The sequence below is a fragment of the Lycorma delicatula genome, chromosome 5 (genome assembly GCF_047948215.1).
Source record: "Lycorma delicatula isolate Av1 chromosome 5, ASM4794821v1, whole genome shotgun sequence".
In the NCBI taxonomy this organism is placed as follows: Eukaryota; Metazoa; Arthropoda; class Insecta; order Hemiptera; family Fulgoridae; genus Lycorma; species Lycorma delicatula.
Window position 1 is genome coordinate 57,499,596 of NC_134459.1, and position 20,717 is coordinate 57,520,312.

Sequence of the window (20,717 nt, forward strand, 5' to 3'; positions counted from 1 at the left end):
AAGTAAAACAACAATACATAACATAATTAATGTAACGAGGATTGGTTAAACAATAAATGGAAAAGAAATAAACAAAATGAACAGAAACCTAATTTTTTTCTTCAGATAAATAGATGAAAATGAAGAAGATTAACTACACAGTCAATGAAGGGTGGGGAAGAAACTAGAGACCCGTCCTTGATGGCGACAAGCAACGTCACTGACCGCGACTTCTCAGGCGATAACCCTACAGCCATGTACTATTCAACTGTTTATTTACTAAAAACCAGTTCCTACACAGCAAAACGCCATCGAGTATTCTTCAGCTAGAGTTTATCGACCTCTTTTTCAACAATTTTAATTTTGTCTATTTTGTAAAAACAATCTCCATGCCGGCAAACAGTCACAAAATAAATTTAAAAAAATACCAACTAAGAAAGTATCATGGTAATACAAAAACCATGACGTCACACGAGGAAAAAATTCATTCCGGCGTTTAACAAATAATCAATAATGTTCTAAAATGACACTTAAGCTGAAGTAACAAAACGGTTGCAGACGACCAAATACGACATGAATAAACTTCGCGGGTGAAATTAAACGCCCACTCTCCGGAACAACAAGCATTCCATGCGAGATTTACAAGGGATATATAAAAGAGATGGTGAGATAGTGCGGAAGAGTGATACTAGTTTTCCATCGGCTTCTCTGAGCCGAATATATCGGTGTATATCACGTTAAATCCACTGAAATATAAAAAAATATTCAGCTCTACAAATCACTCTCTTTTTCCTGTTTAGCCTCCGGTAACTACCGTTTAGATAATTCTTCAGAGGATGATATGTATGAGTGTAAATGAAGTGTAGTCTTGTACATTCTCAGTTCGACCATTCCTGAGATGTGTGGTTAATTGAAAAACCCAACCACCAAAGAATACCGGTATCTACGATCTAGTATTCAAATCCGTGTAAAAATAACTGGCTTTACTAGGACTTGAACGCTGTAACTCTCGACTTTCCAAATCAGCTGATTTGGGAAGACGCGTTAACCACTAGACCAACCCGATGGGGTTAGCTCTACAAATCACTACTCTTCGAAAAAGTCACTGCGACTACCGGTGACCTTTACACTACAGACTAAAAACCTATCAAGACCGTTTTTCATATTCTTCAGCGATTTTCTTGACTGTTTTAACAAGAAACAATGATAATAAATGTAAAAATTACCACCTGTATTATCTACAATACAATAAACCACACACGTGTACACATTTTGTTTTTTAGGAAGGGTTAGGAAGGGAAGGTTACCATAACTCGAAAAATAAAATAAATAAATGCCGTAATAGAAAAGTAACTACAAACAAATAATAGTCTGTCATTATAAAAGAATGGTGAAGTTCAAAGCACGAATTAAATATAAACAAAGATACTTACAGTCACGTTGTATTTATAAATTCTATTTTTATTTATGAATTTCTATTTGATCATGCTTTGTTACATAAATACATTTTAATACGTGCACCCTTCCTTACTCTGCAAAATATCCAGTCGATATTCAGTTCCTAGTCGTAGAAGATGTAACAATTTCTTTTACGGTTGTAATAGCTTCCTTAATCATTTCTTTTACGCGACTCGTATCAAATAATTTTTGCGAGTAAAACACATTTTTAATGTTCTCGACAAGAAAAATATCAGAAGGAGGTTTGGTCCGGACTTCTTTGAGGCCACGGTAAAGTGTCTACTCTAAATTTTTCGTTCAAACCCAGGTTGCTAACGAGTAAATTAAATCGTGAGGGGGGCTCCCATCTTGTCGGAAAGAAATTCGATATACATTTTTGTGTTCCTCCGTTTGATGAAAACGATATACATTTAAAATATCGAGATAAAGATTTCCATTAACAATCTTTTCAGCGAACAAAAAAGGCTCGATTATACGATTTTTCATAAAAAAACCAAACATTAATTTCAGGTGTGTCGCATGCTTTCTTAAACAATTACATGTCGGTTTTCAGATCCCCATATTTGTGAATTGTGTTTTACAAACTCGCATTGAAGTGAAAAGAAGGTTGATACGTAAAAAGTTCATCGTTTAAAAATAATTTGTTTTCACTAATTTTTTGAAAAATATCAACAGCGAGCTCGAAATTCGCTGTATCGGATGGTTTTATTTCTTACGGTAGCTGAATTTTTTTATGGAAGAACAAATGCTAGTTTTTACGAAGAACTCTATGAATTTATTGATTCGAGGCTTCGATGAGAAATGAATTTATAGGGATTTCTGATCGCAGATTGTCCAATTCGTTTCCAGACAATCTCTGTTTGAGAACAGATCCTGTCTCCTTAAATGGTTGAACCACCACCGTCGTAAATTATTTTCATGTTTTCGTTTCCTTTTCATACCTACATCGAAATGCACGTTGAACTATAGTTATGTAATTCAGTCTCACTTTTGTAGCGTGGTCACAAAAGACAATTCAAAACTGTTTAAACTAATGATAAATTAATAAAACAAAACGTATCTATAAAAAATAAAACGTTCTGTTTATTTAAAAATTTAACAGTTATAATTTCGTACACTACAGAACTTAGTGTAGAAAAGAATTCTGAAATAAGACAAAATAAATACACAAGTCCTATTATTATTTATAATTTAACTTCAATAAAATACACCTACTAACTGCGGGGCAGACACTACGCAGTAATCTACTTCGCTCATTAAATAATAAGACTTCGTTTACACTCACTCACGAAAAGAATTAATTGATAGGTCGAATAATAATAACAATAATTCCACCACTTGGCTGATTGTAACTTAAGCATTAAGTGACGGAGATATTAATTTAAAAACATCAACGAGGGATAAGCCCGTTGTGTAAATATAAGCCTGCGGCATTTATTAATAGTAGTTGCGAAGGTCGTCCAGGAACCTAAATAAAAAAACACGTGTTTACCGCAAATTTTTCATCGACATCACACCACTTGAATCTGATTACAAAATATCGTTTCATTTTTAAGTGGTTCAACAAGATAGCTAAGTTAATATTAATCTTTTTTAATCGATATAAACATTTCAAAACTTAAAACTAGAGAGAATAACAATAACTAAAAAAAAAAAAAAAAAAATATTTAATATACTAATTAGAATTCAGGATACAGTAAACAAAAAATCTGATCTAAATTGGCTAAGATTTTGTAATTAAATATTTTACATTATTTAACACCACATAAACCAAGATAAATTTTCTATCCGTTACAGATTTTCTTAGGAAAAATAGTGGGTACTTTAAGAGGACAATCTATTTCATTAAAGACCGTATCAGTATCGTAGATAACATCTACGATACTGAAATAAGTTTTCGATATTTTGTAATTGCTGTTAAGTACTTGGTATTTACTTAGTATTATATGTTAGCAATAACCACAATCATTTGTTAAAAATAAATAAATAAAAATGTTTGTTTGTTCAAAATTGTAATCTCCGAAAGTTCTTCACAGATTGCTTTAAAATTCTGAAACAACGTTGCATTGGAATACGTGCGTGTTTTTATATACTTACTATTTATATACCTAAGATGTCACACCCGTGACAGGTAAAAACATACTTTTTTAAAAAACACTTCTATCTGTTGAACGTAAAAGCAACTCACCCTGTACTAAATATTTTACGATTTCATTTCAATGTTCGCAATATGTGTGCCCGCTATAGACTAAAAAACTACTGGAACGATTTACGTGCGGGGAAAAAGGGAGAAAGGGAAAAATTGGAAAAGGGCAAAATCGAAAAAGGTAAAAGAGAAGAAGGGGAGGATGGACAAAAGAAAAAAGGGGAAAAGGAAATGGAAGGGAGAAAAAATAAAAAGGGAAAGGGGAAAAGAGGAAAGAAAAAACGGAAATAAAGGAAAGAGAAATGGGGGAAGGGGAAAACGGGGAAATGGAATGTGGTAAAAATGAATTGGGAAAAGTAAAAGTAGAAAAAGAAGGGGGAAATGGAAAAGGGTAAAATGGAAAGATTAAATTTTGTGAAGTTCCGTAATGTTCATTTTGTTAAAATTTTATCAAACTTTCAATTGTGTTCATTTAATCTATATAAATATACTCAAATCCAGCAATAGCGAAGCATTGCCGGGTCTGCTAGTTATTAATTAAAATTGAATTAAAATCAAATATTTTAAGGAAAAAATCTTATCTATAGTTAATATGATAATAATCGATCTATAGTTACTCTGAAAATACATATGACTCGTTCATCACTTGCTTTCATTTAAATGAGGTCCACAAATACTATACACTAACGACATCACACAACAACAAGCCGGCCTTCTTACGTTTCAGTCAAAACGTTTTTACCCTTATTCTAATATAATAAAATAAAAACAGTTTAAAACGTATATAGTATTATTAAATATACTGCAGTTGCAAAACAAAAATTAAATACAATTTAAATCTTATTTACCGTATCTTTACTCTTATTTTATTAGCGGTTTCTTTTTTTTTATTATCCTTTAAATGTTTATAAACAGAGGACAAGAAATGCACTAATTAATTCTTGTCATTAGACTGGACGCTCGGGTTGAAGAAAATTATGTTGTGACTAACGCTGTTTGTGAAGGAAATATATGCTATTTGTTACTGAAGACCCAAAAATTCAAAATGTACTTGTATGCACAAAATAGAAGCCGAGTGGATTTCAGGATCTGTATCGCTTGATAATACACAGCTCGTTTTATATGAGAACAGATACAAAACGAATGAGCCGTGTGATCCTAAATTTTAGATCGGAGTTCCTTAAATGTAATTTAGCGTAAAAAATCAATTTGATTAGCTTACACCCACGGTAGATAAAAAACCTACAATTAGAATTAAGCTAGAGGCGGGAGAAACCTCCGAATAAAGTCCTTACAAACCTGGTTAACACAGATACAAAAAAATAAAACTGTTTTTTGAACGAATACTAAAAAGAAAGCTTAGAAAAGACCGGTTTCTTTAATGAAAACCCCCGCCCGACACCAGAACTTTTCAGTTAAAGTATAAGCCGTACAGCCAGACACTACTGTTTTGTAAGAAAATCAGGACTTTACCTTATAGTACCGCAAGTACCTTATAGTATTAATTTTCCCAACAGTGTATTTTGCTGTTTTTACTTAAATAATTGCTGTAAATTGCTGAAATGTATCCCTCTAGAATGGGATGGAATTACGGTATAAAAATTCAAAATAAAATAATAATAACAATGTAATTCATATTAAAAATTCTGTATTCATTAGTGAAAAACTACCAACCCCTAATCCAGCGTTATTCAAAGCGCTTCGAAGAGGCCGTTCAAGTCTTACATAATCATCTTAGGGAGAGGGATTTTTTCTTACTTTTCCTGACAAGAAAAAATGACGAGGGAACTACTCAAATACTTACGTAACATGAAACAGAGACATAAAAATCGACCGCAGTGTTTGTTAATATATATATGATGTTAAGGTTAATAATATAAATTATTTCATTTCATCAAGAACGTTCTGGGAAATTCCACGTATTTTCATAAGCATTTAATTATTCCGTTTCAAGAAAATTCTATACTCTTCTAAGAATAATGCAGCAGTTTTGGTAAATTAGAGTAACTTCATTAAAGCTAATACGACTACATCAAAATTAAACTGTATTTAATTTTTGAGGTATCGCTTCACGAATATTTCTCCTGAATACTACTGAACATTAATAATATGAAGTCACCGACACGTACTTACATGATGCTTGAATAAGAAATAGCACTTAATAAAAAGTAGAAAAACTTTTTACCGAAAAACAGATTAATACAACTGTGGATTAAAAACAAAGAAAAAAAAATTACAACATCCGAATCTAACTTTAAAACTCGTCTAGACTCTAGCCGACGAAGGTCAAATACTGTGAAGCAAAATACTTTCACCGCTAACTGCCAACAGATCTAAAAATGTAAACAAACAATAATAACTCGGTGAAGAATGAAATAGTACATATAGGTTACTATTACGAAATAATTAAATTGGCGTTAACAGGTTAAGGACATAAAACTGCATAAATTACGTAATCATAAATGACAACAATGAATAATAGCAAACACAAAGGAAGAAAAATTAAACCGCTTTGTTACAGTTCACCTTATTTAAAATAATACAATCATAAAAAAAAATTACCTTCTAAAATACAACAGATTATACAATTCAATATACATATGTAAATATATTCACAGAACTGTGTTTAATTATTGGGGGGAAAAAAATAATATAAATTTACCTATCTCTTCGAGATGACGCTAAAGATACTCTGGCTGATGACTGGTTACTGTCACGTTGTGCCTCTCGTAAAAGACGTAAATATTCTTCTGCTGAAGCAAACGGTAACGGAGTAACTCTGTCACGTTCCGGACTGAGATCAACCCATGATTCTATAATAACAAACAAACAATATTTTAGAACACCAACAAATTAAAAACGAACATTTCAATGGTATTTTTTTATTTTTATTTTTATTATTATAACGGCGAAACTTATTCAATATATAACATTTATACTCTTATTTTTTTAGAAAGAAAATTAAAATGTACGTTGTGTTGCATGTCACAGGTTAAAATTAAAGTGCTGCTGCAACTAGGACTTCAATTTCTCTCCAGTCTCATAGTACGCAGAAGTGTACTCTACACGGAGTCGGCCTATAAGAAAAATTTAGAACATTCAAAATTAAAAAAAATATATAATAATAAACGGGTTTAAAGGTTCTAAAATTGAAAATGAACTGCACTAGAACATCTGTACACAACACTAAAACCAGTTAACCTAAATAGAAAACCCGCTATTTAACAAAGAAACGAAATATAGTTTCTTTAGTTCAAGTTTTTAATTTATTAATTCTTATCAAAGAAGGAATCCGCGACATAAAAACACATTTTATAAAGATGAAAAGAATCATAGAAATTTATAAATTATAATTTACGTTGACATGGCGAAAAGAGAGAGAGAGATTGAGTTCAACCGGCCCCCTCACAGTTATCTGTGTATTAGATTGTGTGGTGAATGTAATAGATTTAATAGAGAAAGAGAAAACAATATGAATCAATTATAAAATAGATAAAGTACACGGACAAAAAAGGAGAAGGAATAAAATGAGAGAATGAGTAGGAGAAAAAAAAAACTGGTGGTGGCATTTGTTGGCAAATGATTGAAATCAATAATATGAAGCTAAGTAAAAAAAAAAAAATCGCAAATTTCGTACAGATCTTAACACGTATTTCTCAGATTTAAAAATGTTTACGTAACATTGTAAAAATGTTAGGTTGGTTAATGCTATTCGAACGACAGCAATAATATAGCTCTGATAAAATTGAACTGTCATTATCCAATACAAGAAAATTTACGGTTCTGACCTCTCCAACATCCACCACCAACCTCAAACACTCGGCATTCTCCAACTGCTCATAACGGATTGCAAAGCTCTATTCAATTTTTATATTGATCGAACCTAATTTCTTCTCTTTCACATAAGAACTTCTTCCAAATTGTCTTTCCTTTCAAGCGAATTTCCTGAAACATCCCAATATCTGTCTTTAGTTTCCGGATTTCATTTACTAGGGTGGTAGTAAGTAACACACACACGTCGTATCTTCTGTTCCAATACTACCATACGATATTTTTTTCCACCTGACTGTTATTCCACAAACCTCGTACTACCACTTTTGGTTCGTGAACATTTTTTTTTTATCAGATTTTAGCCCAAACCTGACTAGGAGATTTTAGCTCTAACGCCCAAACCTGACTAGGACTACCGATGATTCTGTAGAAGTTACCAGACCTTAGCCAAAAACTCATCCGTTTTAATGTGCCTTTATTTTTTCTTCGACCTTTATACATAATTCCGGGTCATTATCTAGGTAATGTACAAAATTCCCCGACAGCCTGAATAATTTATAACGCTTTCAAACACTCACGGAAGTAGGATTCTGCTAGTAGAACTGATAGACTACATTTATAAATGGCTCTCATTCGACCTTATAGGGAGGATAACAAAGATTTAGTGATGGAATTAAACGACATCATTTCCCAGTCTAAAAGCCTTTTCCTAGATTTTGACTGGAGCCAAAGATTCTCTCAAAATCTCGCTAACGTATAACTAATTGTAAATTAGCAAAGAATAATTCGACTGTTTTAAAATACAATACCTAGTAATTAGATATATTAATTTAAATTTTCTTCGTAAAACGTAAACCCATAATTAATAGGTCAAGCATAAATAATGTAAGTGTACAATAAATAATGAAATAAACAGTCACCAGTAGTATTTTATCTCATATTTTGACTCCAATAATTTATAAAAAAAAGGTCAAAGGTTAAATTACAGACCTCGCAAAAAATTAAGATCATTCACAATAAGAAACTGTATACAATCAGATCATAATTTACTGCATATACAAGTAATAAACACACAGAGAACCGATTGAAACTGAACTCTCTCATATACCGACTAGTAAACGAAGAAAACGAGTCAGTATTTTATTACATGGCTGCAATTCAGGTTGGGATCCCCTAATATGTAACCTTCAACTACGCCAACGTCACCCGTAATATTAACATTATTATACTCGACATCAACGTTGCAACAACAAGAATAAATACGCTATCGTCCTCTTCGTCGCACGACTACAGCGCTATATTATATTCACCACTCGTAACAAGTTATTAACTATACTTCTTCGGGGGATTATTAACATTTTATATTATAATATTATATAAACATTTATTATTATTATTAACATTTTTTGGTGGATATTTTATAATATTTGTCACAGTTTTTAAATGAACGAATATTTATTAAATTATGCACAAAACCACCTCGCGTGAAATTATATTGCCGTATCAGATTTAACTAGATTTTTTTTAATATGATATTTTCTGTAAATTAGACAACATATCTTTAATTTAATTTTAAACTTTTCCTTTTTTAACAGTTATGCCTTAACATTATGAAAGTGAAGATAATATTACAATAAATGAAATGAAAAGTGGGGAACTTCTAGACTATTTACACAATGATATTCACACGGAAAAAAAAACATACATTCGTACGTAATTTAAATAAATTAAATTATGTACGAATTTTAAGATGAGTATAAAACTCTTCGTATCAGCTGTCAGCGACGTAATAAAATCATTATAGTAAGGACAAATTAGAATAATAATAAAAGAGTAAATTTTTTTTATGGGATTACGAGCTCAACTGCTATGGTCATGCGTGGTAAAAGTGAACTTTCAAAACGTGTACCGGATGATAAATGAAGTTAATATAAATTTCACAAAATTATAACATAAAAAGATGTATTCTGTTTAACTTACAACTAAAAGTCAAACTAATTGCAAGGTTGCATATTCATATATTAGTATAAATATGCACATTCAATTTTGGAAAAAAAAAACATGTGTATCAAAAGTGTAAAACCTTTTTTCATTACTTACTACGAATAAATTAGAATAATCTGTCGCACAGAACGAGTCTACATTTAATTTTTCTATATACATTTAAAAGAGATAAAATGGATATATATATAATGATATTTAATAATAATAATAATATATACATATATATAAATTTAAATTGTCGTAAGGAGGAATATATAATATTATATTTATTAATTTTCGTAAACACGTCACCAAATTTTTAACTTTAATTTTATTCCTTGTATTTATTTAAAATCGATTGCACTTGTTCTTCAGAGAGACAAATACTCAAACCTGTTATTGGAGGGTTGCGTCCTTAAATTTACTGGAAATATTAGTGCGGTACAACCCGATTTTATAAATTATACATACAATATTAAATTGCAGCAAACTGTTTAGGATATTAAAACAAAACAAAAACAAGCAAAGGATTTTTTTTTTTAATAAACTTGAAGCAATCGAGTGTAAAGTCTTAATTGTAATTCAATGTTGTTTTTTTTCCAGAAAATGAAATTCTATAAAATAAGATCGTAATGCTTGGTACTACCATTATTCGATCTTCGAATTATTAATTTGTAATCTACTCGATTAAAATGCGACCAAATTTGTGATGAACGGTAGTTTTAATTATCATTCCTGAATTCATTTAGCCGTAAACGATATGTTTGCAATGCACAATCATAAGTAATGTTTGATACAAATATCGACCCTCCTTTGGCAGCCGGGCCGAAAAAACGTAACCGTCAAACAATAGTTAACGAAAATTAAAAATACAATCTATTAAAATAAAATTTAATTTATTTTAATCGGAATGAACTATGTATTACACATACAAATATATTTTTCTTACTCTATCTGCGTATCCCTTGATGTACAACATTTCTCTAGCTCAATAAAGCAGACGTTAAAAATTATCAGATAACATTCCGTTAACTCGATGATTAAAAAAAAAACCGTTCTGGTTAATTTAACAGACTAGCGCAGATAACCTTTAATTCGTAATTATGAAAATAGAAACTAAATATTATGATGCAATAATAATTAATGTCATTTAATATTTATCTAAATAAACACTCCTTTTTTATTTTTAATTTAACTTCTTATATTTTAAAATACGAAGAGAAATTTATTATCACAACTGATTGTTTATTTAATAAAGAACTTCATTATAATATAACGTACAAAGAAAATTTTAAATCTGTGAATAACAATGTTACAAATTCCACATGCTCTATTTTTCAATAGTTATTTAATAAAAGCGGTCTACTTATTTTATTTTTCGGTTGCTCTAATTGATAATAGCAAAGTTGTTTTTAAATGCAGTAATTAATTATTCAAAAGGTTTTTAAGAATCCTGAAAAAGAAAATGACTAAAGCAAACATAATAGCTTATATTACGTTGCATCAGTCACGTAACTTTAAAAAAATGTGTAACTTATAAAACCTTGCCTATGATTCTGAGGCAAGGTTTTATAAGTTACACATTTTTTTAAAGTTACGTGACTGATGCAACGTAATATAAGCTATTATGTTTGCTTTAGTCATTTTCTTTTTCAGAATTCAGTTATAGCATTAAGGCGTCCCATAAAGGAAAAGGTTTGAATAAGTGAGGTTAAATTGTCAGGAGAGTAGAGAGAAGAATGAAGAAAACAAATCACAATAAACGACCTTAATAAGAACAATTCCGCATCTACAGTGTAACAACAGTTTCCTTACAAAGGAAAAATAAACCTTTTTTGTAAGAAGTACACGGTATATAAAGAAAATATAAAATGTTTATTTTTACTACGTATGGAAACTTATGGGATTACGTGTACTTCTGCAGAGGAAGACACGTATCGAAATGTGTTTTCAAAACGATGGTAGTTATGTAGAACATATTATAAATAAAACTGGTTTCATAAAAAAAAGTATTTTTCTATATATGAAAACTTATGGGGGCACTCTGTAGACCGTTCTGATAACTTTAATAACACAACTAATAATTTTATAATCCAATGAAAGACTGAATATAGAGGTATTCTTCATTGGGAATGAATAAAGAACACGAGATTGGTTTTTAACAATACTTCGAGGAACTATCTCGGGAATTATAATTGTAAAAAAAAAACAAAATACAAATAACTTATGAAGTCAACCAATTTTAAGTTCGGGAAGATATGGAGCGAAAAGAGAACACAAAAACACGCCGCTTACATCTTTATTATTAAGATACCAACAATATGCGGTTCTGCAAAATGAATTTCTTGGAATTTATAAATTAGTTTATAATATTGCGTCAAAAATATAATAATGTACCTAATTTTAACAAAATCTTAAATCGATTTGCCTTTGGCATCTGGCAAACATGAAGAGAATGATAAAAATTATAAGAAAATTACTACTTATATATGTAAGAAAATAAAACTAAATCCATTACAACTTACCAGCTCTACAAAATACAAGAGATCCGGATAAACAATCGATTCAATGAGTTGAATCGATTGTTCATCTTAAAAAATAATAGAATACGTATTTGGTTAAATTCATTGCCTTTAAGAATTCTATATCTTTTCTCGGTCGGCTCTTTCTGGAGGAAAGATATTTTCTGTTTTCATTACCTGACCTTTTCTTTATATTTAATCGCTTCCTCTCAAATTTGAATTTAATAAGTGTAGATTAGACCGGCTGAAGAACAAATTCATCCTCGACGAAGAATTATTTTGATTTTGGGGGAACTCCATACAAAGATTCGACTCTACTGTCCAGTAGCTACATAGGGTTTGCGGAGAAGATGGGGTTAGTTACGTATCGACGACAAAACGTATATTGCTGGTTTTTTTTTAAATTTAACTAGATCATATTTAGTATTGTTTTTTACTATTTTTTTTTTAGCAAAAATATCCTGTTATTGTTTGAAAACAATAAACACAACTAATTAAATAAAAAGAAACATGTAATTATAATTTTATCAAAATTTTAATCTTACAAAAAAAAATCTTAAGAAGAACGAAAACCCACTTATAAGACACGTGCCTTGAGAATAATAATTACAGTAATATAATTAAGTTGAGATTATTCATAAATAAAACGATAAGAATTACTACAATATATGCCACTGTTTAAAATACTATTAATTGCAATTAAAGCTATCGTATTTTAATTAGATATCACATATCTGTATATGTAATGAAGAGTATAAAATAATGAAGAAAAAACAAATTTTCATTCCACTTATACTTAAGAAAAATCAAGAAAACTTTCCATGTCAATCATCAGATAGATTAACATGTTTTTTAGCAAGTATCGATAAATATTTTAATACAGTCCGAGTAAAAAGTCTAATAATCTGGGTAATACACTTAAAACAAATATAAAAAATTTGTACTTTTTAGCAAATAGTTTACTAATTGCTAAATTTGCTAATAGTTGCGTACATTAAATCAATATGAACGAATTAAAGAAAAAACCGTTGACGTTTACGTATTAAGATCAAAAATTACATTTGTCTACCGTTTGAAAAATATAACTAACATAATATAAAGTAGTGCATCATAACATCGACCCTCAAAATTAATTTTGGTAGTTTAACCTATATTCGGGCAGATTTTCTCAGCGAAGAAATCATATACAATGACTAAAGTGCATAACGATAAGAAACTATTATTAAAATTCAACTGAAATAGAATACCACTTTCTGTAAATTTAGCAACATCAAAAAATAACTGTAATAGAACAGCTGCAGTAGTAATAATTCTAGATTGATCCACCAGAATAATACGCTGGTCAAAAACATCTATGAACAATTTCATTTATAAGTCGGTTAGATATTTCCAAATGCCACACTAATTCTAGGTGAATTTTCTTGAAGGAAGTTTGAGCTTGTTCTCACGCGGTTTTTAAGAGATGACGGTTTATTACAGGATTAGCCGGTCGACGAAAAATCAGTAATATGCCACCCCAACTTGCAATAAAGATACCCCGATCTTTTAAGAAATTATGGTCGGATGGATTAGGCCACCGCCTATAATAGGCTTTGACGCACTCCTTTAAATAAGATTATTTCGCAAACAAATTTGAGGGTCGTGTTTTTCACTATTCATCACTGACTCTCATCTAACATATAGTTCTGGCTGGGATTCATACTAAGGTTACGATCATCCTTGATATTCGTATGGTTTGTTGGAGGCGTTCAATGCTTATTCGGACACTGCTCGTCTTATCTAGTAGCTGCAAAAAGCCCGATCTGAGCTCGATGTACTCTTTGGGTAAGCCGGGAATTTCTTACATTTAATATATTTATATATATATATATATATATATACACACACACACACAAAATTATACCAATTCTGTCTGTAACCGTTTTGAGACCGCAATATTAAACATACATTAACCAACTTTACAGGACCCGTATCAACCACACCTTCAGGATTGTTTTAAACAAAAATTGAAAAGTTACACCAAAAAATGCCCCTTTTATCATCATTTGGCAACATTGATATATATATATATATAATATATATATATATAATCTCCTATATGTTTGTCATCGCCTAGCGATCGCATTACTTAAATCTACAATCCAAATTTTAAAGGGTCAATATTCAGGGCTCGAAACAAGTCGAAATACATTTTAATTGATTATATTCATGGCTAAAAAAGATAAAATTAAAATAATCTACGCTTAGAAATTAAATTAATTAATCTGTAAATTAACCAGACTGCTTCTAGTGGGAGCCGTGCGCAGCCGTCCAGCGCCAAATAGTTGAAATAAAAATGTAAGCAGATACGAAAAACAAAGAAACCAACGAATCATTATTTTTTATGAAAAGTGATTGTAGTTTAAACGTTAAAAAAGGTAAGAAATAGTTTTTTATGTCCCTTTTAGAAGGACACCTATCTAAAGCGTTGTTAGAATTTAGCAGCATGCTTAAATTTATCAACTTTTCTGTTAAGAATTAAACGAAATCTTGAAATACATATATAAATTATATAAAATTTATCAATCAAGTTCCTAACATTTATTTCCGTGGTCTTTTTAACAGATTGTTAAAAATTAAATAAAATCGTCGTTCCTGTCAAAACAATCTTCTTTTTCTTTATCAAACCAGCTTTTTTCATTATAATGAGCGATGAATTAAATTCCTCTGCTCTTTATTACGGCACAAATATGATCATCTTTAAAGTTAAACGGCAAAATATTGAATTGCTTTTAGCACTTTTCGAAGAATGCCAAGAAGTTCAACGATTATCCTAGCAGCAGAACAGCTGCTAAAAGACGATATTTAGATCGGGAAACTTCAGAAGAACGGGAGAAAAGGATCGGCTTCGCACATCTGCCCGGCAAGAGCGTCAAAAAACAAGTAAAAAACTTTTTTTAAAGGTGCATTTAATTACGATTACAGGAACAACTATAAGGATGACCCGAAAGTAAAAAGTGGATTAATGGAAAATGTTTGCGATTACTGTTAAGCTCCTCGATAAGCAAAGGAATCTGAAGGAATTTGTTGCAATAAAGGAAATATCATTTTACCAACTTTTGAGATGCCTCTAGAATCACTTAAATTACTACAATGTATTTTACTTTATATTTATTGGCGACATTATCCAACATCCACGCGGTGTTGCTGGTAATATGTATAAAGTCAAAATACGTTTTAATTAATTTGATTATATTCATTATTAAAAGAGAGAATACCAATAAAAAAATCTTACAGAAATTGTGGTTTAAATTTCTCCTTCAATATATGAATCATTTACTTTACCTAACGACTACTGCCAGGCGGCGAAGCTAGTCCAGTCGACTTTAACAACAAAAATACAACCGTTTTCCTCCTCGAAGGGCTAGCCCGAATTGGGTAGTATAAAATAATTTTATAATTAAGATTGAAAGTAAGAAAACTTTTACTTAATCACAGAAGTGAACCCTTTCAGCACAATCAGCATTAACTTAGATCATAGAAAACCTGCATTCACTGCAGTTTGGATTGAACCTAGTAAAATGTTATTTTCTTGGCTTAGCCTCCGCAAAGATTTATTATATCTTGTAACTGCCGCTTTAATGTTCTGTATGTCCTGCGTCGTTAAAAATGACCTGTAGGGCACGTTTGTGGTCTAATATCAAACCTTTTTCACGAAATTTTTTAACTAACTTCTGAATCATACCATTCACTGGTGCATCCTTTTCAAATTTCTCCTTCAACTTTCATCGACACACAACATAAGACTTGTCTCTAAATAAGTTTCCATCAAGAATACACGTTGTTAAACAGCTAACCGCATTTCAACAAACAAGAACATACGATTACGCAATCTTGTTCAAAAACCAATGCTCGACAATACTCAAATGAGCAGGCAACAAACAGTCCTCCCCACTCCAGCTCCTGTCGTATAATCTTCTATCTTATTTTATCAATTTCATAACAATATACGCATTTAATATAAACTAATGAATGATGGATCCTATTTTATGTTGAACACCTGTACATAAAATATTCTACATAAATTGTTACGTAAAATATTAGTCTTGCAAATATTTTTAGCATCTGCAAGAAATTTTCACACAATTATTATAAAAACCATTCATTCTATTTTAAAAACGTTCACAGTATCGGGTGTAATTTCAGGTGAAAAGAATTTATACTATGCAAGGTCGATTTATTACTAGTGCGTTCCATTTATGAGGTAAAAAAAAAAACATTTTTGAAAGTAATATACACAGTCGCGCGGATATGGTAGACTTCATCTTTAATTTATCATTCTGACAACAATAATATTTTGTAATCCGAGATGACACGGCACTGAAGTAGTCGCTGCTAGAAGTCACAACATTAAACCGATCACAAGCGTATTAGAAAAATAATACAATCATAGTTAAAATTATTTTAAAAATGAAGCAATGGAGCAACTTTAATACCATTTGATAATTTTTTTTAAAAATGTATAAGTACCAATTTTTCTCGTAACGATAATTACAAAAGAACTATTAGACAAAAATAGAAAGAAAACACAGCCTCTCAAAACGATAATTCCATTCAAATCGGAGATAACTGGGTCAGCAAAACAATTCTTCGACGTTTTAAACCAATTTCTACCTGCGTCATACTATCAATAAACGTCATTATATGATAAAAATAACAACCATTAAATATTTTATTTTCAAAGAAATTTACCGAGCGTTGCTCATGATTACAATGCTATATTCAGACGTGTATAATCGAATGTCATTTTATTTATCGGGTCCATCAGTTTTACAGATGAAATGGGGCATACCAGGGCATTGAGCCTTGCGCACACCGAGATTCCTTCCGCATTAACATTTTTTCTTAAACGAGGCTTCCTTGTTAAACTGCTACGTAAAAGCGATTCTTTCACCATTATTAAACAACTTAATGATTCTTCCTTTAAAATTTTCGAACATCTTTTTTAATCCGTACGTTCCTTAATATTAAAAATTACCGATTACTTACTAAAAAAAAAAAAATGTCATTTAATTTGTTTTGCGTTCAACTCAACTAAAAATAGTACAATAATTAGTTTTGTTTTAATGAATTTTAAATTGCTGTTCCCTTTATCGATTCTTAAATTCAGTGTTAAAATACCGTTTTGTATACGTCAAACGACAAAACTAAAATATTTCAGTTGTTCTGATATGAGCTACAAGTCGCTATCAAATATATAATAATAATTCCGAACAGAATTAAGCATCCCATTCAAGGAATTATAATAAAGCGGTTTCCCGTTACCCTTTTACAGAGCCGAGTGTATTTTTACTGCTGGAAACTGTCATGCCGATGAAGCCCCAATTAAAACCAAATGTATTCACGAAGAATATCGATGTAATGAATATCATTACACTCAGAGAAAGAAACGCTGACATGCGTCTCAAATGACTTATATACTTCACATTTGTCTCAGCCATAAGAGAGACTGATCAAGCATTTTGAGCGTTAAATCAACAGATCATTTTGGTATGAAGCAACTGACCGTTACATAGTACACACATCAGTAAGAGAATTCTTTTTTCCTTTTTTAAAATCAGGGTGATTCTATGTAAATTGTATTATCGATGATCCCAAAATTCCATCCTAGAGATAATAGTCTTGTATAAAAAGGGTACTGATATCGTTGAAATACTACTTACTTACATCTAAACTAAATTTCGTTCCTTAAACGTCAGAGAATACTTAACATTTATAAGATTTATATAGAGCGCATATACAATTCAATTATTTAAAATTAAATTATAAGCTATAGAAAAAAAAAATTATCCGACTTCCTTTTTAAAATTGATCGTTTATATTTTATTGTGGTTATTTGATGGGAGACATACACACGTTTCCGGTTCTATTAAGATCAATCAGTTAAACTACAACCAACAACGTGGCAAGGAAGACCTTAATAGCAACTAACTCTTTTTTCAACAGTTAAATAATCAAAATTGATCAAGTCTATATGCAACAATAAATAACCCGCGGACCTTAAAATAGAAACAGCACAGCACGTCAACAATTTTAACCCGTTATCAGTTTAAATTTATTTCACATGTTAATTCAAAGGAATTTTCTAATGAATACAGTAATAAATTAAAGAGTAATAATAAATAATAATAAAAATGTAAAGAAAATTTTGCCAAGTCTAGAATAAAATTAAACATAATTAATTCAATTAAAAGGATAACAATTTATAATTGAAACACAATTAAGAAATGAGTAAGAATAGAAAAAATATATACGAAACAAGAAGTTGAATGATTATATATATAAAGACGTCGACCACATCCTAAAATATACAACTAAATATTCTGGTCAATTAACATACAAAACCTATTTCAAATAAATTAATAATGAAGATATTATTATAGAGGCAATAAATATATAATTGACATTATTTTCTCGGTAGAGAGATATGTTATTAAGTTGCTTTACGTTAACTGTCCTGTTCTTTCTTATAAGTGTGACATTACATTAGTAATCAGATAAGGTAATAAGAATTAATATTTCCGCCACTTCTATTTATGCTAGTCTTAAAACCAATCGCTCTATGAGGAGATTTCACTAGAAGAGTTGAATATCACAACATATAGGTCGATTGGGATGAATAAGGACTTTTTCTTAACAAAGAACTTTCGTTAATAAACAGCAAAACACAAATTAAAATTAACAGTAAAAAAAACTACGCCTTAACAATCAATTTGCTACCTCGATTACCTCCTGTAACATTATGCAACAAAAAAACTTTATCAACTGATCAAAAATTAATATATAATTTTATATGAGAGTCTTAATCAACCTTTTCATCAACAAAAAATAATATAGCAGTTTTTTTTTTTTAGTCAGCTAATCTGAATTATTCATTAACAAAATTACGACTATCAACAAAGATATAGGTTATTTTTATTTTTATTTTATTTTTAATATTGCGACTACAATCCTGCGTTAAGCCTTGATGAATCCTTTTCCAGGTATTCTAATCAGAACTATGTTCCTTATTATTTATGGAATATAGTTATATATAAAATTTAAAATATATATATATATATTGTAAAAATATATTATACGAGTAAATTAAAAAAAAACTTATATATATATATTCAGATATCCTGTAAATATTATTTATGTAATTAAATACATATATATTAAACTGTATTTCGGGTGTGATATAATTTAAACGTAAATTGATTTGTAATTCCTTATTTTGAGTTTGTTCATTGTTCACTGGAAATCTTTCTTAGTAAAAAGATTTTATTTTGAATAGAATATTTGCAATGTACGAATACTGTTTAGAAAATAACCAAACTTTATTTTTTTGATCTCTATTATTAATTTTACAGATTATTGGTCTTTGGCCTCTTCAAAATACTCCCCTCCCCTAATCGCACTTTCCCCAGCGGTGTTTACACTTTGCGAAGCATTCCTGAATAGCTTCATTTGAAATGACCTTTAAGGTGTGTAACCAATTTGCTTTAATGTCATAAATAGTCCCAAAACGACGTTCTTTCATCACTAATTTTAATTTCGGAAATAAGAAAAAATCGCAAAAAGCCAAGTCTGGCCAGAAGGGAGGCTGAGGGAGGACAGTTCGTAAATTTCTTTATAAAAAAAAAAATAAAAATATGGCACATTAAGGTAACTTTTCCTTATTTATTCGATAATTTAAAAATAAATCTAATATTCTGCAAAATTTTCAAACATTATTTACACAACTATTTTATTACTATGAAAATTTCTATCTGTAATAGAAAACTTAATTATCAATGTATTTTATAATAATTAAACAAATCATTGCTAAGCATGAACTTATTATTAAATAAAATAAAAAATAATTATTTTATGGATAAATAAAATTTATTTCATGCTTGTAAATAGTAATTACAATTAAATTAAACGTTAAGTAATGCTAAATGTTTTCATCGCTTACTTCTCTACGATACGAGAAAGACTATAATCACACTGATTTTTGGGCAAAAACTCTGATAACGATTAAAAGTGCGTTTAGATTTTTATAACTTTATCTGCAAGCTAAAAAATAATTAAATAGGATGATATTGGTTCTATCACGTATACTTAACTGATTAAAGGGGAGTGGTGTCCGATTGCGTGATGTATTGACCTTTAAGGAGGAGCATATGTATAAATTATATTCCTATATACGGTTCAGAGAAGAAAGTATTGTAACAACTTTTCACTCCTTATTTCTCCAGTTAGCCTCCTGGTAGGACATGAAATACCGTTTTTTCTTAAGAATGGTCATTACATTTTTGAGAGAGTTTTGTAATAAATTTTAGATAATCAAACTTCAAAAGTTTGTTTAAAAAACATTTAACAGGAAGATTTGTAGCATATTTTACAAAGAAACGGAGAAATTTCAACATATGTTGTTCTAATGAAAATAAAGACCATATAAATATAAGAGCGGAAATAGTTCAATTTAAATTTACTGCCGGCAAAACATTTCGGGACGTTTTGGAACTTAAATTTAGTGCTACATTTGAAGGTTTCATATAGTTTTTGACCTGAAAAAGCGAATAAAACAATTCGCTTAACTGTATTTAATAACGTTTTTTTAGAAAATTATTTTAAAACAAAATATTAGTGTGCCAAAAAACACTACTTTTTAGGTATGATGCACAATAAAATTATAACATCGCATTTTTCTGCCGCCTATAGATCTGTTTTGTTTTTAATAAAAGTTAGATTTCTTACTCTTCTTCACGTTCGCTTGATGTTATTTTCTCAGAATTAAATTCACTATAAGTTTTGTTATAAAACTTTTATTTTGTTTACCGGCAATTTAACGA

General features: G+C 30.0%; 1 protein-coding gene across 3 annotated transcripts in view; it reads right to left on the reverse strand.

Annotated features, from left to right (window-relative positions):
- The window catches only part of BNIP3 (BCL2 interacting protein 3), a 202,442-nt gene that overhangs the window by 89,993 nt on the left and 91,732 nt on the right, over positions 1-20,717 (reverse strand). For all 3 annotated transcript variants that reach the window (XM_075366183.1, XM_075366182.1, XM_075366184.1), the window contains one exon: positions 6,246-6,396. In XM_075366183.1, coding sequence (XP_075222298.1) covers positions 6,246-6,396 — 151 coding nt within the window. The remainder of the gene's footprint in view (positions 1-6,245; positions 6,397-20,717) is intronic.